Source organism: Tasmannia lanceolata, unplaced genomic scaffold (genome assembly GCF_043159265.1).
Source record: "Tasmannia lanceolata isolate RefF3 unplaced genomic scaffold, GAP_Taslan_0.1 ptg000008l, whole genome shotgun sequence".
In the NCBI taxonomy this organism is placed as follows: Eukaryota; Viridiplantae; Streptophyta; class Magnoliopsida; order Canellales; family Winteraceae; genus Tasmannia; species Tasmannia lanceolata.
Genome location: NW_027518685.1, coordinates 24768872 through 24789500, shown reverse-complemented (window position 1 = coordinate 24789500; position 20629 = coordinate 24768872). Strand labels below are relative to the sequence as shown.

The 20629-nt window shown below is 38.6% G+C and overlaps 1 protein-coding gene across 3 annotated transcripts; it reads right to left on the bottom strand.

The window, feature by feature from the left end:
• Positions 1-1393: 1393 nt before the first annotated feature.
• On the bottom strand, positions 1394-19899 carry LOC143884939 (serine/threonine-protein kinase BSK2-like). Of its 3 annotated transcripts, XM_077388815.1 has the most exons (11): positions 19667-19899; positions 19372-19584; positions 18520-18749; positions 18211-18346; positions 16095-16228; positions 11496-11601; positions 9581-9666; positions 3921-4109; positions 3642-3800; positions 2971-3084; positions 1394-2053 (listed from the first exon to the last, which is right to left on the bottom strand). In XM_077388815.1, exons 2-11 carry the CDS (start codon positions 19448-19450, stop codon positions 1796-1798), a joined length of 1491 nt encoding a protein of 496 aa, XP_077244930.1. In that variant the 5' UTR covers positions 19451-19584; positions 19667-19899; the 3' UTR covers positions 1394-1795. The 3 variants fall into 3 exon arrangements, with proteins under 3 accessions (XP_077244930.1, XP_077244929.1, XP_077244931.1); XM_077388814.1 differs by having other exon boundaries at positions 19372-19899; XM_077388816.1 differs by having other exon boundaries at positions 18520-18746; positions 19372-19899.
• Positions 19900-20629: the final 730 nt, after the last annotated feature.

The window sequence follows — 20629 nt, the reverse complement described above, 5'->3', positions numbered from 1 at the left end:
TCATCTTGAAAATAAAGTCAGTCACAGGAAAAACACAAACAAATGGATGTGGAAATGGTGAGCAGGGGTGGAAATATCATTTCCCTATAACAGCACATGCAATGTACGTGATGGGGATACAAAACAATAGAGGATACCAAGGTTTAAAATTTCGGTTTCGGTACTGAAATTTTGAAATTTCGACCGAAATTTGGTACAAAACACGAAACGAATATTTTATTTAATATTAAATTTCGGCCGAAATTACTGAAATTTCAGTAAAATGTTAAATTAATATTAAAAAAACAGTTTTTTTGGGTCAAATTTCGGAAAAACCGAAATTTCGACCGAAATTCCGAAATTTCGACCGAAATAAATGACCGTTTCGGTTTTGGTCAATTTCGGTGTCGGTCTCCACCGAAATCCGAAATTTTGGATTTTGATCGAAATTTAAAACCATGGAGGATACCCATAAAAAAAATAAAAAAATAGAGGAGACATCGTTGAGAGAGTCAGAGAGGTCAGGGCATGTTTGGCAAAAAAAAAAAAACGTTGAGATATATTCGCCCCCTTTTTTACTTGGGACAGCCTTACTAGTCTAGAGGGTGCTGTGTCAAGAAATATTTGTTTACCCAAGCTAGGAGAGGGTATGATAAGGGTCCTCTGGAAGCTCTTCCTTTTAGCCTCCATTTGGGTCCTTAAGAGATGCTTGCACGTTCAAGAATGTATCTAAGTGTTTTCTCTTCTTTCTTGAAGAAAATAACTTTGATTATCTACTGCCCTAAAATCCTTTCGAACTTCAATCTGTATGTGGGCATAGATGTTGGATGTTGGTGGGAGAGATTTGTGTCAGGGAGTGTAGGGAGCCCGAATGAAAGCCTCTCCAGGCTCGGAATGGTTGAAGTTAAACTTAGATGGCTCCAAATTGGTGTAAATGCCTTTTTTAAGGGACATCTATCAATCGAAAACTTCTTTAACTCACCCTTTTGTAACGGATAGATTTTAAAATAAAAGAAGGGGCAAGACATACAAGTTACAAAGGGGCCGAGATCAAATTATTTCAAGAAAAATGCTAAAAAGACGAGGTAGTTAGGCTCTTTCCTAACAGCCACTTCTTAGGCCTGTGTGTACGAGATGAATGTTGATTGGGCCATAAGTACAACAAAATGCCATTAAGAACTCCTTAATCAGATCAAGCCTCGTGTCTTTTACCTTATACATGGGGCACCCATTCGGCATGAGATCAAAGACAGTAATCATGATGCTTTTTATAAGATCAACGGTCTGGATTGCACATACATATCCAGCGTAGGACCCAGAAATTGATCATTAGCATTAATCAAGACTCTGACTGGTGACTGCACGCATCCAGCATTCTCAGCATTAGCATAAAAAAAGGATTATGTTCCTTAACTAAGCGAAGTAAAAGAGTCTCCATATCTCCCCCTTTCATATAACCAACATAGTCTTCAGTTTCCTTCAATTTACAAATCCTCCTTTGTGAGTACCATTTGGGCCAATTTCAGTGCCAACACTGATTTGCCAGGACAAAGTTCAACACCAGTAAGAGATGAAAACCCTAATGTTTCATCAGCTACTTATTTCTATTCTCTGAATATACACTGCTCTGAAACATTGAATTGGCAGTAATAACTCCAAATAACACAAAATAACTCCCACTTTTCCAACATTTCATGGTTCTCATTCAGCCGTGCCTCCGATCCAACGGCCATAATAAGGCAAGATCGCTGTGGTAGAAGCAGAGACTTGACAAGGTTATAAAGTATACGAATCCAGCGTTTTTACCAGGAGGAGTCTAGCCACGCCAGGGATTTGGATTTTGCCTCTTTGCTTCGAAAGCAGCTCCATCGTTAAGCATGTCCTGAGCATCGGTCTCCATTCCAAGCTTGGAGAGGGCAAGAGCCTGCAAGTAGAAGGCGGTGGGCCACTCGGGCATGCACACTTGAGCCTGCATTGCATCCCGTAGGGCAAGTTCTGGCTGGCCGTTCATCAAGTAGGACAGGCCTCGCCTCGCAAAGACAGTGGCCGAAGGAACCGACATTAGCACCACCAACTGCATTTTTCGAAGTGATACAATTTACTCACCATATGATCCAAGAGCAAATCTTGTAACGAAAACTGTGAACATAAAAATAGGGAAATGATTTCAGCACTCCCATGATTTGATAAAGATGCGCGACATATCTTGTCCTTTAGTATTTAAAGTCCAGTAAGTGCTTTTTGAGAACCAAAATTATCTCCTGACAGCCCTTTAAATACTAAACGATAAGATGCTTCGCGCATCTTATCAAAACATGGTAGCGCTAAAATCATTTCCCTAAAAATATTGTGATGAACAAACTAACAAAGAGCATATTGATTTTCATGTTAACATGGCGAGGCGAATCAGCGGAAATGATAATAGCTACATCATAAGGTGTGGCATTAACACATTAGGGCTTGAAATTTTGTTAATTTTATCATTTCTATTTACTAGTACTGTCAAATCTGGAAAGGATTACATAAGGAGGACCTTTACGTCAGAAACAACTGCCACGGAAACTTGGATTAGAATTTGGAAAACCTGAATGTCTTTCTGAAAAATAGAATTGAAAATTTGATATTAATTTATAGTTTTGTGTTTGCCTAGTTGTGCTTCAAATAAAACGTCATGAGAGTACCATGTTCTTTTGTGAGCCTATTCCAGATAGCATGCTTATGCACGTTGATGATATTTTGTGCAGATTTCAAGGGAGTACGTAAGTACCCTGCAATTATTCTTCTAATATCTCTAATGCTTCTCATTATCAAATAAAAATATCTCTAAGGATTCTCTCATTCTTTTCAGCTTTCTCATATGCCATGTCATCAAGATGATTTTTTACTGTGTTTCTCAATCATTTTATAACTATTTAGAAAGCCCGAACCCAGTTTAAAAGTAAAAGTACTCCCCAAAAGAAAAATACAAGGAAAAATACACGACAAACTTACCTTTGAATAATAATCAATGGCACTCTTGAAATCCTTATCCCTGAATGCAATATCCCCAAATTTCTTCGTGTTTAACATCTCCTGCACCTGTTGCGTCCATTCTTGAAATGACAGCTTCATATTCACATCACAATGACACAAAGATACCATGTAAGATTGCCAAGTCCTTAAACAAGCATAAAGCGATAAGGTGGTGCAGGAGCTCTTGGGGTGGTTTTTTGGGGTTTGGAACAAAGAAGCAGTCAACAAATAGCACATGTAGTTAACAGTGGATCCGCATGTATTTTGGTTTTGTCTTTTGGTATAGGGTATACCCAATCCTATCATACTATGTAAAAGCACGAGGGGAATCATGGTCCCCAATGTAATCCCCAATGTATTTTCATGGTATGAATACAATTGTCATATTTAAAAAAAATAAGGTTAAAAGAAACCACATTTTCTGAAAGTAAACTAGTAAAAATGTAAGACAAATCAACACCAAGAGAAATGTCTTTTGAGAAGTGGTTATTTGCCACACATCAATGTCATATATTGGTGTCAATTAGTTTCACTTATTTAATGTCTCTTATTTCTGACATATCAATTCAATACTGACAATGACTTTATACAGCAAACAACTTCGAGATCATGAAAAAAAATCCAGACAAAGAAGACTAGATTTTTCTCACCTCATTTTCAGCACCCTCTTCGTCCTTGTAACCAGTTTTAAGCAAGATATCATGTACAGCAGTAAGATCCCTCCTTGCACAAGCTTTTCCAAGAGGAGAGAGCATGGTTGGTAGTACCACGGTAGTTTTTTGCAGACCCATAAGAACATTTGATGCCACCTGCAAACCCCAATGGAAATATATAAGGAAAGAATAAATACAATTTACAAAGCAAAATTTCCAAAAAAAAATAACAGTATTGGCTAGATTTTCAACTCAAATACAGTTATGTGCTTCTACCTCACTCTGCTTTTCAAGAGGCGCAACTGACGTGAGAAGAAACTTAGTATTGGGTCGATCTCTAGGCTCATATTGAAGGCATTTAGAAGCAAGCTCAACTAATTTAGTAGCATCTTCATTTGCGTACTGCCCCTCCAAGGACGAATCCATCAACATCAATACATTTTTCCCTCTTATTAAATCTAATGCCTGCAAGGCAACATCAATCACAGCTTATAAAAGCTTCTAACAGATGTACTCCCAGCTAGAAAAAAGTAGCACTCATTATGATTTAGAAGAAATTTAATGTCGATATGTATGGGTGAAAAAAGCAGCCTGGTAGCTGGCGAATAGATTACAAAATTATAAATACAAGTACAGATGAACTCCTATTGGGACAGCAAAACCATGGAAAGCTTAACAAACTTTGGTCAAATTAATCATAAGAACTTACTTTAGAAATTTAGAAAAAAGAGATAATATATGTGCTCCCTTGTTTTGATATCAGCACACTTTATTTTAAACTTTCTCAGTTTGACCGTTGACAACTTTCTGAGATAAACAACAGCCAATGGAAAAGGGATAAAACAAAGAAAGACGAGCCAATACCAAAGCAAGGGAGTGCATATCATATCCCATTTAGAAATTAAACTTCCATATTTAGGGATCATTATCAAATTTATACTATTTCTTCTACCATACATAGAACTATGAAATTAAAACATCTTAAAAATAATAAAAAATGTTTAGATCGACATTAAAAACAATAAAATTAACGACACGACCCCTCACTTTGCAAGGGAAGGGGTAGATTAGTTAGAGCCACTCATTGGCCAAGACAAGAGAAGCCCCCTCTTACAGTCTATTGCTTCTTTTGTTCCTTTCTTTAGGGGTCATCACATCCAACCCCAACACACACACACACACACACACACTCCTCTTTTTGTAGTAGTATGATCCTCTCTCTGCCCTTTCATCTTGTTGAGATGATAATGAGAGAAAGAAGAGTGAGTTAGAGAGATGATCACCCTCACTTCTGTATTTATATAAGGAGAAAACTACAAAGACCAAAGTGCCCTTAGGCACATATACACTCTAACACTCCCCTTCAAGCTGGAATGTAGATGTCATAATATCATTTATCTTGGCTTTACTCAAGGGCTTCGTAAATACATCAGCTAGCTGATCTATGGATCTAGTGAAAGTAGTGCACGTCTCCCTTTTGGATCCTTTGGCGTAAGAAATGACAATCCACCTCTATGTGCTTGGTTTGCTCATGAAACTCAGGATTGGTGGCAATGTGAATAGAAGCTCTAATATCACAATAAAGCTGGGCAGGAGATGAAGAAGGGAAGCTGGTCTCAGATAGAAGAGAGCGCAACCAAATAAGTTCTCCGTCTGTGTGTGACATGGCACGATATTCTGCCTCTACACTCGACTTGGCTACCACATCATGTTTCTTACTTTTCCAAGACACTAAGTTACCCCCCCAAAAAAAGGTACAATATCCGGTGGAAGATCTCCTGTCTGCTGGTGACCTTGCCCAGTCTCCATTGCTAAATCCTTCCAACTTCTCATGTCCATGCTTCTTGAATAGCAAGCCTCTGCCTGGCGCACTTTTCAAGTATCGAAGAATCTAAATCACAGCAACCCAGTGGGAGGTGCGTGGTGCATTCATGAACTTGCTAACCACGCCTGGGCGAGTAATTGTGAGGTAGATCAGCTTCCCTACTAGTCGTTTATATCTGCCAGGGTCATATGGCAAGTCTCCCTTGTCTGGATGTAGCTTTGTTTTTGGGTCCATGGGAATAGCAGCAGACTTCCTACCCATAGAACCCTTCTCATCTAACAGATCTAGTACATATTCCCTTTGTGAGAGGGAGAGACTGCTACCAGAATAAGTTACCATGATTTCCAATAAGCTACCATGATTTCCAAAAAGTATCTTAGACTCCCAAGGTCTTTTGTAGAAAATTCTTTTTCAAGGAATGCCTTTAACCTCTGTATGCCATCTGTGTCTATAGCAGCACACCAGCCTGGATGAGCAATGGCCTCGGGCATGGTTTGAAATTTCGGTTTCGACATATATTTCGGACCTAGCAGAAACCGAAATTTCGGTCAAAATTGGGTAAAGACGCTCGAAATGTCGGTTTTTTGGTCTGAAATTACCGAAATTTCGATAATTTCGGCTGAAATTTTGTAAAGGAATAAAAAATTAATATTTTATGTGAAATTTCGCTGTGAAATTTCGCCGAAATTTTCCGAAAGTTCGCCGAAATTTCCGTTTCGGATATTTCGGATTTCGGTCGTTTTGGTGTCGATGTTGACCGAAATTTCGGATTTCGGACCGAAATTTCAAACCATGGCCTCAGGCACAGACCTGGGTAAGGAAATAGAGGACAAGAATGACACAAAATTGCGAAAAAGTAAGAGTGAGATGATCATAAGAGACAAAGTGAGAAATAGCATGGGCAGTAGAACAGGAACGAGTCTGTGAAGCAATAGGGGAGTCTACAGCCACATCGGGAGAGGGAACAAGAGGTATCTAGGATGAAGGGGCCGGGATCTCTGGCTGAGAAGATGATGCCTTGAGAGGAGGGTGGGAGGCATCTGGCCGCTATTGCCGCTGATAAACCTGTATAGGAGCCAAGGTTTTAAATTTCGGTTTCGGTACCGATTTTGGACCCCACCAAAATCCGAAATTTCGGACCAAAATTTTGTAACATTTCTTTCTTTTTTTTTAAATGACATTTTCTCGAAATTTCGGACCAAAATTTGGTATTTCACGAAATTTCAAATTTTGGGAAATTTCGATTTCGGTCCCCACCGGAATTTCGAATTTCGATCGAAATTTAAAACCATGATAGGAGCAGCGGAAGGAGGACGAGGAAGAGGAGGACTAGAAGCCACCAGCAATGGTAAAGAGGGTGAACATACAGAATCAGGTAGAACAGGAACAGGAATAGGAACCTGAGAGTCGGATACAATGGGACTACTCTCAGCAGGTGCAGTAAAGTAGGAGACGGACTCAAAGAATGTGACATCGGCGGAAACAAATAAGCCCCGTAGTCGAGGACTATAACAATAATAACCATTCTAAGTAAGAGAATACCCTAGGACGCATCGCTCCGCCCGAGGGACAAACTTATCCAGGCCGGGGGAGAGGTTGTGAACAAAAAACAATCACAACCAAAAATCCGCGGAGTGAGGGGAAATGGATCCCCCTGAGGATGTAAGATTGAGAAGAGTGAGGTGTCATCTAAAATAGAAGAGAGGAGGCGATTAGCCAGGAAACAAGATGTAAGGATGGCACCACTCCAATAGAGTTGAGGAACCCGCATTTGAAAGAGAAGAGTGCCGGCCATATCAAGTAAGCATCGGAGTTTCCTCTCGGCAACACATTTTGCTAGGACGTGTAGGCGCAAGAGGACTGATGAATAATGCCATGGGTGGATAAGAAATCTCAAAAGTCAGCAAATAAGTATTCCCTAACATTATCAATGCGCACTTAAGACGACAATCATATTGGGTAGAAATCTCTACATGAAACATGAGAAACGCGCGAAAGACCTCAAAGGGGTCTTTAAGGAGAATTAACCAAGTCATACGAAAGAAATCATCCACAAAGACAAGAGAATATCGATAACCTGAGAGAGAGATGTGGTCTTGGCGGGACCCCATACATCAGAATGTACTAGCTAAAAAGGAGTAGAGGCACGAGTAAGGACCTGGGAGGGGAAGGGCACACGATGGTGTTTTCTGAGCTCACAGGACTCGCACTGAAAAGGCTGAAGAGGGCCAGAGTCAACAGATGACTGCTAAAGTCGTGAAAGGGAGGGATGGCCTAGACGGCAATGTCACTGGTAGGCATCAAAAGAAGCATGCAACAAGGAGGGGGGTGCAATCAAGGCGATAGAGACCATCCACGGAGATGAGAGGAGTGGTGGAGGTGTGAGGAAGTGGTCTGCGAGTGTGACGAGGGGAAGAAAGGAGGCAGTGGTGAGGGTGGGGTGAAGCAGGCATGGAAGAAGGAGAAGATTACGGCGAGTGGTAGAGGCGTGAGGAAGAAGGGTTTTCTTCCAATGGTCCCTAGGGGATCAAAGCCTTGGGGCTCTGTACCATGTTGAGATGAGAATGAAAGAAAGACGAGTGAGTTAGAGAGATGCTCCCCCTTTTCACTATCACTCGAGGTAAACTAAACATTTTTTTTTGAAAGATGACAATGTAATTGACTGATGTAACCAAATTACATCAGTGGGGACAGGAACTCCTTTGGGCAATGCAAATCCTCTGCTCATTGCCCGCATGACGGTGCAACAAATGTCTCCAATGGTTCTACCCATTCAACAAATTCCCTTTGAATTGCACCATCAAAATCTGGTAGCTCTATAATACTCATGGGTGTGTCAGATAATGATGCATGCTCTGATGCCAAACTAATGCAGGATGGGTACGGAAAGATCATTATACATATAGTTAAATACCAAGTTGATGTAGGGTAATCTATGAAAGGGGCGTTAGGGGTGAAAAAGCTGGGTGAAAAATTAGCGGTTCGGATCCTAAAATATGTGATTAGATTGGAAATATATTTGTAATAGATTTAGGATGGGTTTAGAAGGGTGAGGGCATATGTCAGGAAGGTGCAAACATATGCTGGGGAGGTGCGGGCAGGGTTTTTGGTGAGAAACTAAAGGGTACGGGGATCAAAGAATAATATGTAGAGATCATGAACTGAAAATGAAGATAATTAAAGCAAGAAATTAAAGAAAAAGACCAGAGAAAGGAAATAAAGAGTGAGTGAGAAATAGTGTGTGTGCCCTTGAGGATTTTCTCCTGCGCTATGGTTCAACCAAGCTTGAGAGCAAAAATCTTCTTTGTTCTCAAAAGTGGCCAATGGGCTTACATTTATAGATAAATAAAACCTCCAAGTCTTTAGCTCTAATTGAACAAATGGCAATTGCTAAGAATAGAATCCCCAAAAAATAAATTACATATCTCACTGAATTGGTCCGTCTCTGCCAAGGGATTCCCTCTTGTCAAAGCATCCCCACCAAATTAAGGATGTCATCCTTCATGAACAGAAGGCTTTTCAAAGCCATGATACGAAGAAGGGTATTCCAACTTTTTTTTTCTCGGACAGAATAGTGTGGTGTAAAAAGGCTAAATCTTTAACCTCAATCTTGCAACACCATCCAGATTCCAGAAATAGACATCATCATCATCAGATGAAGATCTACATTTCGATTTTTCACCAGAACCCCCAAGTTTCAGCAAGCTTTTCTGCTGTTATTTCTGGAATTCTTTATAAAAATGGATGAACTTCATTAAAAAATGCTAGGCACTGCAGTTTTGAATGGTTATAATATCTACTATCTGCATAGCCAAAGATCGATCCAACTTTTTTATGATTATCTTCCCTGAAGCTCCTTTCTAAGATAGTTGCATGGAATAGCGGAATTATATGATATGAATGGTTCAAGTATCTGCATGGCCAAGGATCGATCCAGCTTATTTATGGTTATCTTCCTTGAAGCTCCTTTCTAAGATAGTTGCATGGAACAGCAGAATTTTATGATATGAATCTATCAGCGGATTCTTTCCAGATGTGTTTTGAGTCCTGAAATATCTTGAAAGAAAATGAAAAACAAACCAAATAGTGTTTTGAGTCAAATGCAACATACATGGCTTGGTGGGATGTGCTTCCCGCTCAAAAGATCCAACAGAACGGTCCCGTAACTGTAGGTCACACTTTCTGGGATGACTCTGCCTGCATAATTGAGCAGCCAAATCAAATCCACTGAAGACGGAGGCCTGAACACCAAACTATGAGTGTTTATATGCTTTGAGCCCTTATAGTCCCGTATTTTTCTAAAAGTACTGTACGGAGCACACTAAAGGATGATCCAAACCATAGATGTGATGGGCCACAACGTAACGTAAATACGTTGTGCCCCAAAAATCATTTCTATAGGATGATCCTAACCCTCCAGTTTGGATCGTCCTATGATGTGGTCCGTACAGTACTTGTAGAAAAATACGATACTATAAGCGCTCACACCATATAAAATCCCCCAAACTATATCTTCTATAAAAATTATGAGATTATATAATATGAGATAAATTATGGCATATTTATGGGCTCCCATGAATTTCATGGTAGTGGGCATTAGGTGGGTACATATACCCAAGGTTTTAAATTTCGGTTTCGGACCCAATTTCAGTCTGGGCCGAAATCCAAAATTTTGGGCCAAAATCCCGTAATAATAAAAAAATATTATTTAATTCATTTCGAAATTTCGGACAGAAATTCTGAAATTTTGGCCGAAATTTTGGCCGAAATTTTGTAAACCGAGAAATTCCGGATTTCGCCAAATTTCGGTTTTGGTCTCCACCGAAATTTAAAATTAGGCCGAAATTTAAAACCATGCGTATAACTTGGTAACTCATAAGTTTTTAAAAGGGCACTGCATAGAGAACATTCCAGAAACTGGAGTACCAGAAAGGTTTCCAAAAAGGCCTTCAATTTAGAAAGCAGAAAATAAAAAATAAAAAAATGGAACACACTGAAAACATCGAGAAAAGTAATGTCAATCATTAATGAAGACAGTATTGAGTCCACGAAATCAAAATGAAATGAGCTTAAATTTTGAAAGGAAATAACCTTATTTTGTCAGACAGAAAGGGTCTCATGGATAGGAATTTACAGATTTTCTATTCAGATATCTGCACAGTCAGCACAAAATTGAAAACCAAAATGGATTCTGCCAAGTTACAAACAGATTGCATGAGATACCAGCACTTGGCATGCCTTTACCATACTGTTGCCGCAAATCACAGGCATATCAATAATCAACCTGTCATTTTTTGTGTGTGTGGATAATCAACTTGTTTCCTAACATCAAATGCACCTCATGGAGAGCTGGCTTCAATTTCTATTACACCAAAAACATGGTTCTATAATCAAATTTCTCCTGCACTAGGTGATTCTGGATTGGATGAGAACTCTAAGGGAAAGATAATTTGGTGGTGAAAAAAACTGACTATGTGCAACCAACCATTGTTAATGTGCATTACAAAAGTTACTAAAAAATTAGCTTGTCCACAACCTTATGTAAGTTTTGTAGGGATGTGGTGATGTAGGACCAGGAAGAAAAATAGAAGAAAGGGAAGAAAAGAGAGAATAAACCATCTCATATTTCCTACGTGCTTTGAATCCTATAGCTACTTATTTTCGACAAGCGGTCGCTGCTCCCACTTCTATCCAACTCTAGTAACTAAAGTAGGTTATAGTACTGTCAGACAGTTTAATTCTGCCCATCAAATCTATTACCAAATTGAACTGCGAGAGACACTCAACTATGCCTTAAATACTCATACTGCATGAACACCAAATCAGAAGCATGCTTTCTTTTTTTTTGAATGGCGGTCAGTAGCATGCGTTAGCTTATATAAAACTTTGAAATATCAAAATCTAAATTCAGTAATGAAAAATATTCGAAGATAAAAGAATGGTAATACAGACAGGTTACAAACATCCCTATAACCAGATTTAAATCAATTACAGCACCTCCAACAGGATAATGGAGACATATTTACCTGTCCGCAGGAACTCTGGTGGAGTGTAAGCCAAATTGGTACTATAACTTTTTCCATCTCTACTATTTTTCATAAGGCCAAAGCTAGATAAACGAGGGTCACCATCCTGGCATAGTCCACAAATATTTCTTTTTAAATAAAAAAGATAAATATGTTGATCCAAATAGAATAAAAAGGTAATTCCTAGAAGAATATACACCAGATTTAGCAAAGCAAATCCACTGCAATCAAAAGTCGTATGTAAACGTAATCAAGGTCTAGAAGACATTCCAATTTCAACAAATGCAAAGACAAAATTCAACATTTTTAAATACATTATGTGAGCCTATGAAGTACAATGTAATATCATTCCGAGTGATGATGCAAATGACATATCCTTCTTCCATGATTTTATGTCATCCAAGGATCAGGGCTGACAAGCATCGATTGAACATAGATGATGTAAAGAAACATTGTGATAGGATTGGTCGGTCGGTTAGATTTGAAATGCCCTACTAAGCAAATAAGCAGGCTTTCCCTTTCAAAAAAAAAAAAAATAAGCAGGCTTTTAGATATGAACACAGAATTAGCTGCTCAAGTGAGGTTTAGAAGGATGCCATTTCAAAAAAAAAAAAAAAAAAGTGAGGTTTAGAAGGAAGGCATATCGGACATAAATGATGTCTCAGTTAAATTAAAGAAACACAGAAGCCTAAAAAAGCCAAGGCAACAAGACCAACCGCGAGGCACCCTAGGGATTGATTAGGTTCTTTGGCAATATCCCAGCAACAAAGCATAAAAATGAAAGCTCAATTATATTTTCAAAGTTAAGTTATCCAGGCACTGAGCTGGTCCAAAAAAATTAAAATTACACATCCCATCCGCATACAGGCGTTTAGCAGAACTCATTGTTTACATATCTCTATGTTTTTATTTTTTGAATGGTTGTTTATATTTCTCTATATATGAATATAAACATATTATAGAATATTTGAGTGCCTACATACATAACCACTACAAGTAAAACATGTATAATTAGTAGTTTAAATCATGTATCTATTTCAGAGTTGTATCTGTATCTTAAACTACTGATGGATCATTATAGCACACACTTGCATTATAATAGCCAGCTATATACGAGGTGACCCGAGTCATGTGGAAAGCAATGGAGAAATCAGTGGACCATCTTCTTGTCCATTGCTCCTCGTTTGCTATTGCAGCAGATCATTTTCTCATTGGTAGGCACAATTCCGAGATCGATTGTGTAGGTAATAGAAGCATAGGTTTTGCTGTGGACGAGAGGGCGACCTATACACCATTATTACAGAGTGTATATTAGTCACATGGACGGATATTTGTATTCTTAATATACCACAACTTCTGTATATAAAATATAGGAGGAGTGTGCCTTTCTACCCTTTCTATCATGTACAATTAATTAAGGGTGTACTTGTAAAATCAAAGAAATATTATATATAATGAAAAGATTCTAGACTCTTAACTTTTTTTCTTTTTTTTTTTAAATGGACTAGACTCAACTTGATACTCACATTTTCTTCATTTTCATGTGCAAGCCCTAGGGCTCTCGTCCTCCTCTATTCATTTGTCTTTAGGAATATCGAGAGAGCGTGTCATGGTGCCGGAGCTTGTAAGATCAAGCACTTGAAGCGACACCATGTTCTGTGCTGGTATTTGATCATTTTGTGGTGCCCATTGTCTCGAAATGTATGCAAGTTCCTACTAACTTCTTTTTTTTTTGAATGGCAGCAGATTTCATTGAAAAGAAACAGGGCGACTGAGCATCTCCACCCCAAAAATAAAAGCGAAGGCACAAAACAAAAAGCAACATATCAATAACAAAGAAAAAGCTCAATTATGGAGGAAGAAAATCGAAGAGCTTCAGACTCTATTTATCTACTCCTTCCCAGGCTAATCTATCTGCAATCCCATTGGCCGATCTTCTTACATGCAAAAAGGATAAAAGGCACCATCAGTTCTATCACAAATCTCATCAAATAACTAAGCAAACCTACGGGGGGGGGGGGGGGGGGGGGGGGTTTACCGATGAGCGGCAGTCCACAATCGCACAGTCCATAAGATCCCTTTGAAGACGAATAATCCCTTGATGAGCGGCTCGAACCTCTGCTTCACTCGCATCGGTTACCCCAATAGGCCCTGAAAGAGCCCAAATGACTCTGCCCCTGGAATCCCTTAGAACGCCTAGATTACCCGTGCAAGTTCCTACTAACTGTAGAGCTCATTTTGGTGATTCTAACCTCCCAAAACAACATCTAGAATTTTCCCACTCTTAATAGCTAATTAGGAAGAGGGCAAGCCTTGGCGCAACGGTAAGGTTGCTCCATTGTGACCTGGTGGTCACGGGTTCGAGTCACAGAAACAGCCTCTCTGCAAAGCAGGGGTAAGGCTGCATACATCTAGCCCTCCCCAGACCCCACAATGGCGGGAACCTCGTGCACTGGGCCGCCCTTAATAGCTAATTAGGACATGCAAAGGTAAATCTGAAATTCATCCCCAATAGTTCATATAATTGCAAAAATGTCCTTAATGACAACTTTGGTATTTTGAGTATTTTAGATACCATTTTTAAGATTAGATTTAGACATCTGGTTAGGGTATGGTGATCTAGCTGGGACATATTATTCTACAATAAAATAAGTATATATTACAGATTTGAGTTCAGAAATATAACCAATCGGGAAAAAATGATACAAATTTTCAGTAACCAAATAATATTTATGGTCAAGAGAATCGTTTCCTAGAGTGAATATCAAAATTTCAAGCATAATATTATTGTTCTTTTTTCTTTTTTTTTGCAGAATTTTTATCTTAATGGACAAACATTTGATCGAGCACTTACTGCAAAGTTCTTTGTGTTGGTTTTTAAATTTTTTTAATGATATTTGAGTTGTTGTTTTTTTTTTTAAAGTTCTTTGAGCGCAACGGTAAGGTTGCTCCATTGTGATGTGGTGGTCAGGGGTTCAGGTCACGGAAACAGCCTCTCTGCAAAGAAGGGGTAAGGCTGCATACATCTAGCCCTCCCCAGACCCCGCAATGGTGGGAGCCTCGTGCATTGAGCCGCCCTTCCTTTTTTTTTTAATCTTCAACCCAGTCCAAGAAACACAGCTCCACAGTAAGCAGCAGTAGTTCAGAGTTTCACAGTTAACAGTTTGATTTTATCCATAAAACATATCTACTCAACGATGCGCCATTATGACATCTCTACCATACATGGATTTGTGGGACAAAGATGGTGCAAATAAATATATTAGTGCCTTTGGGTATAGTTGCAAGATGAGTTGTACGGTTGCGGCTTAATTGCAACAACTTTCTATGTTTCTACCCAAGATCCAACTCTCTCCTCCGAATCTCCCCTATTATCTTGAAATTTTTTTAGCAATTCCAAATCCCACTCCAGTTCCCAATTCGTGCAACTAAGGTTTGTGATATTTGGAGCAAAGCCCCAAAGGAATCTCATCTAAGTTTGTCACTTTCATAGCTGAGTAACAAGAAAAGAGAACACATATTCTTTAGTTATGTAAATCTTGATAAAGGCAACAAAACCTAAGAATCCCTGAGCCCAGGCCTTTGTTTCAGGCATTCAGCATAACAATCTTGCACCGTACAATATGAAACTTGACAACCCCATTTTAGGTAAGGAAACCATTTCAAGGGTATTGAAATCGAAGAAAGATAAGAGTTGACACCCATTCTTTACATAAGTAACCATGGTCGAAGGCAAAAAAATCTAAGAATCCTCAAGCCCAAGTCATTGTTTCAGGCATTCAGCACAACAATCTTGCACTGTACAATATGACACCTGACAAACCCATTCTCTAGGTAAGCAAACCATGTCAAAAGTATCAAAATCTAAGAAAGGCAAGCGATGACACCCAATCTTTAGGTAAGTAGCCATGGCCAAAGGAAACAAAATCTAAGAATCCTCAAGCCCAAGTCATTGTTTCAGGCAGCCAGCACAACAATCTTGCACCATACAATATGAAACTCGAAAACCCCATTCTCTAGGTAAGAAAACCAGGTCAAGGGTGTTGAAATATACGAAGGAAATAGCACAAGGCTTTGTATCAGCACAACAATCTCGCACCAACACTAAGACATTTCACAAAAACAAAGAGTGATATCTCTGAAAGCATCACAAACTAACAAAAAAAAAGGATCAACATCTGCATGGAGTTGACAACAATAAATTCAAATCAATAATAAGAGGATTTGATCTGCTCACATCTTTCTTCCATATGATAGAGAAAACAGAACATTCAATTTCTGAGAGATAAAGGGGAAATAAATTCGCCGATTTGGGACAAAGGCTTAGTTGAGTTGAGTTGAGTTGAAAGGGTAAATAAATACATGCATGTCTGGAGAAACAATTATATAAACAAAATTGATGGCAGAACAGCAACTTAATGCACAGAGCAAGAACCATGATGACTGCCACAATTCCTTTGAATAGAGGTAAGAGAATATTTGCGAAGCTAAGCTCAAGTTAAAAAGGCATATAACAATAAGGAATTTTGTAGATCGCATATAGTCAGGTATGCAAAACACAACAATATTTTTCAAAATGACTACAATAAATATGTATACCTCATCAAAAAGAACTCTGTATGCATTCAAATCATGATAGATTCTCCGATTTTCGGTATCGCAATGATCAAGTGCCTGTGCAATATAGTATGCAATCCTCAGACGCATTTCCCATGGCAACGGCTGCTTATCCCCTATAAAAAAAAGCATTAAGGCTACACATAATATAATACAATAGCAAATGTCCTACTCAACAATGTAAATAAACCGCAATTTAATTGTTCTACACATGGGCTCGCCCTTGTTTAAAAAAATCAAAAGCATTGGATAGAAACCACATAACCAATTAGGGTTGTTTATCTGCAATTAGCAGCATCATTGTTTCCCTAGTGGTGATACAAAAGAAGAAACCTCGTCTACTTGTGAAATGAAACAAGAATTCAACAGAAAGCATGCTTGTGTCCGTGAACATGTTTAAGTAATTTTATCATGTACACCAAGTACTAAACTCCATAGAAAGTTATGTATACCAGTGTTTAAAAATACAGATGAGGGTCAAAATGCGGCCAAGAAAAATCCTTGTCGACTCGGAGCAGACGCGACCAAGAATGCAGCTGATGCGGCTGACGCAGCTGAGTACTCGGTTGACTCGGTCATAACTCGAGAGAGTCGAAGGAGTTTTTATTGACTCTTTAGGGCAAAATCTGGAACGCGGTGGCAAAATGCAGAACGCTGCCAAGGGAAAAGTGAATCGACTCCCGAGTCCACGGTGATGCGAGGGAGTTTTAAAACTATGATTTATACAATAAATAAGGCATTACAGAAACAAATTGAAACTAGCAAATGGGTTTGGAATGAAATGTTAGGCATTCAAATGGCAAGCACATAAGAAACATAAGCGAAAAACTTAAAGAACAATCATAAATCGAGGAAATAGCTAATGCAACCAATGAAGGAATCGAAATAGAGATGGGATCAATCAAGAAAGAAGGGCTTGGAGTGGTGTTTAGGACAATCTTTAGAGGGTTATTCTAGAAATAATAAATCCCACCAAGAAATAATAATCATTCATAGATCATGGAAAATCCTACCATCAAACTAGATTACTGGAAGGGAATGCTTACAATTCCTAGTTTAGGGATGGTAGACAATAAAATCACAAAATGATATAAGTTTTAATAATATATCTTGTTATAGGCTGGCCCAAGCTAGAGTAGAGAGGGCTTGGATGGAGTTTCTTTATTACCTTCTGCCTTAATGCTCTCCTTTTTTGGTGATTGGTACCTGAATTGTCTTGTTTTCTTTGTTTCTTTTGTTCTCCTTTGTAGCGACCACATCGGTCAGGGGGTTTCCCCCATTTTTTCTCTATATTAATTGATTTCTTTGTCATTAAAAAAATAATATAGCTTGTCATACCTTTTAAGAACATATGATGAGGAGAGGAGATCCGGAACAAAATTGACATCGAGTTTTTTGAAGATAAATATTAACTTAAGATTGCAAAAAATGCTTCCAAGCTATTCAAAGCTTGGAAGGCATGCATCTGACTTCTTGTATATTTTACTTAGTATGAATGTAGCTGTATTAATGTAGCAGCAGTATGTAGCATACACATTACACACTGACATAGAGTAAACACTATTTACACACTGTACATGAATGTGTGTGTGTGTGTAAAGTGTTCCTGCACAAGAGTGCATATAAGCTTATCTGCACTCGAGTGCAGAAACAGGGTGGTCCCACATTTTTTTAGGGGATGCAAAGCATTCACTTGGAAGGCCCCTTCATGGATAGGCTGTGTACCAAAAATCAGCCCCATTGGATCATCCTAACGCTGCCATTTGTGGAGGGAAAAAATAGGCAGAAACATGGACACACAGTGTCTATCCATTTTCCCCTCCACCTTTGATTGGGTTAGGATGATCCAACGGGGCTGATTTTCGGGACACACCCTATCCATGGAAGGGCCTTCCAAGTGAATGCTTGTGATCTCCCAAAAAATGTGGGCCCCCACCCTGTTGCGGCACTCGAGTGCAGATAAGCTTATCTATGGTACTACATAAACAAATAGCAATTGCCATCAATAAGAAGTACATATATGCATAACCCTACACAAATAATTAAGAAACTACTTCCAGAAATGAAAAGAACATCAAGCAAGAATAGAAGATCATACAGTGGAAGAGATGCTTGGACAGAGTATCATTCGGCATGTATTCCGCAACCAAAAGCCGCTCATCTCCCTCAGCACAACATCCAATCAAATTTACCAGTCTCTTATGCCGAACCTTCCCGACACCTGCTGCCTCTGTCTACATTCGACAAAGAAAACAAAGATGACTCAAATCATTAGAAATGTCAATGCTCAGCACAATACTATCATGATAACAGAAATGGCAATGCTCGGAACAATACTGTCATGAGAACACCTGCTGCCTCTTTCTACATTTAACAAAGAAAACAAAGATTATTCAATCAAATTTACCACAAATTGCTGTGCATCTGGCCATGACTGCTTGGAGAAGCGCTTTACAGCAACTAACCGATTGTTCTCCTTCTCCAACTTCCCTTTGTAAACAACATTCGGAGCTTTTTCTCCGCTCTCTGACACGATGAAATCACTGTTGAATCCGTTCGTCGCGAGTCGAAGCTCGGTAAGACCGTACTCCTTAAACGCCGGCACTTGATCTTGATCCTCCGGATCTCCATTAGCTACTAAACAAAACAAAAACAAACAAAAAACTAAATCCAGAATAATAAAATATTAAAAAAATTAAATAAAAAATCGAGAAAAAAAATTAAATACCTAGATCTGATTTTTCTGCTTGTAGCGATAACAAAAAAACCAAATCCAGAATAATAAAAAACGAAAAATCAAATAAAAATCGAGAAAAATCAAATACCTAGATTAAATTTTTCTGCTCGTAGAGATGACAAAAAAATAAAAAAATCCAGAATACTAAAAAAAAAACAATAAAAGAAAAATCAAGCAAAAAAATTAAATAGATCAATCAAATATCTAGATTAGATTTTTCTACTTGTAGAGGTGACAAAAAAATAAAAAATCCAGAATACTGAAAAATGAACAATAAAAGAAGATTCAAGAAAAAAAAATTAAATACCTTATACCTAGATCTGATTTTTCTGCTTGCAGTGAAAACAAAAACACAACTAAATCGAGAATGCTAAAAAAGGAAAAATAAAAGAAAAATCAATAAAAAAACCTAGATCTGATTTTTCTGCTTGAATCGATAACAAAAAATAAAATAAAAAATAAAAAAAATCCAGAATACTAAAAAAACGAAAAATAAAAGAAAATTCAAAGAAAATAAAATACCTAGATCTGATTTTTCAGCTGGTAGCGATTCTTCGTCAGGAGATTGAACATTGCTCGTTTTCGACTGTAAACAGCCCATAACTCACTTACATAGAAACCGAAACCCTAGAACATACCAGAAAACCGATTTTCCGAAACAAAATCGGAGCTAAAACCGAAACAACGGACCTATTCCTTCGAAATATCAACAATGCAAGCGATATTTTCCTGCAACTGAAGCTCGAAAAGGAAAAAGAAGAAACGTAAAAGAAAGAAAAAAAGGAGTTTTTTCAGGTAATGATGTGGGAAACCGTACAAGTCCTGAGCAAGTCACATGATAACTCGATGATGGTGCACGTGATCGAGGCGAACCAGGCGTTTGTTGGTAGCGTTTCGAGAAAAGTTTTTTCCTTTTTTTTTTTTTCTTTTGTTTGCAGAGAGAGATGAAGTACAGTCAGGTGTTTCTCTTTTGGAAAGAAACCCTAGAAAGTGTAAAGGAGGTTTTTTTGTTGCCTTCTTATTGAGTGAAGGAGGCAGAAAGGAGAAGAGCCGACAGAAGGAGCGGATAATGTGGGGTGTCTGTATCACTTTGGAGAGGGAGTGTAAAAGCGAAGTAGCTTTTATTTGGTTTTGGTCTCATATGATTGAGCTTTAATTTAACGCTTTCTGACGTCAAAAAGCGTCAAAAAGCGTTAAAGTTTGGCTGCTGTTTACGTTACAAGGGGGTGAATGCGTACTGCAGAGGGGTGAAAATATCAACTCCCTACTTTTATCTCTTTCAAGTGGTTGGCCAAACTCCAAAGTTTGGTAAATGATATATATTCTCCCATTTTTCTCCCTCCTCACTCGCTTGCAGTGTAAAAAAACTCGATGGGCTTTTGTGGTGGGCCCCATGAAATAGGGCTTGTGAATAGGGGGACATCTACGAGATGATTTTTTCGCCCACTGTAGGATTATGCGCCCCGCTTGTAACGCTTTTTTGACGTCAAATGACGCTAACATCGGGGCGCATAATTCTACAGTGGGCGAAAAAATCATCTCCCAAATTTAATCATTTATCCGGGCAAAATATATGGAAAAATGCTACAAACACAGCCTAACGACAAATTTTAGGGCCTTAGTTGTGGCAGGTGTACATGATCAGATCCGTTGATCAAACTTCTTGTCACAACCCCGGCTAAATTTCATTGAGAACATCTTGATCGGATCATCCTACGTTAATCCTGACTTAGTGTTGTGTCAAGAAAAGCTAAACCGTTGATTTTTATAGACTTTCATT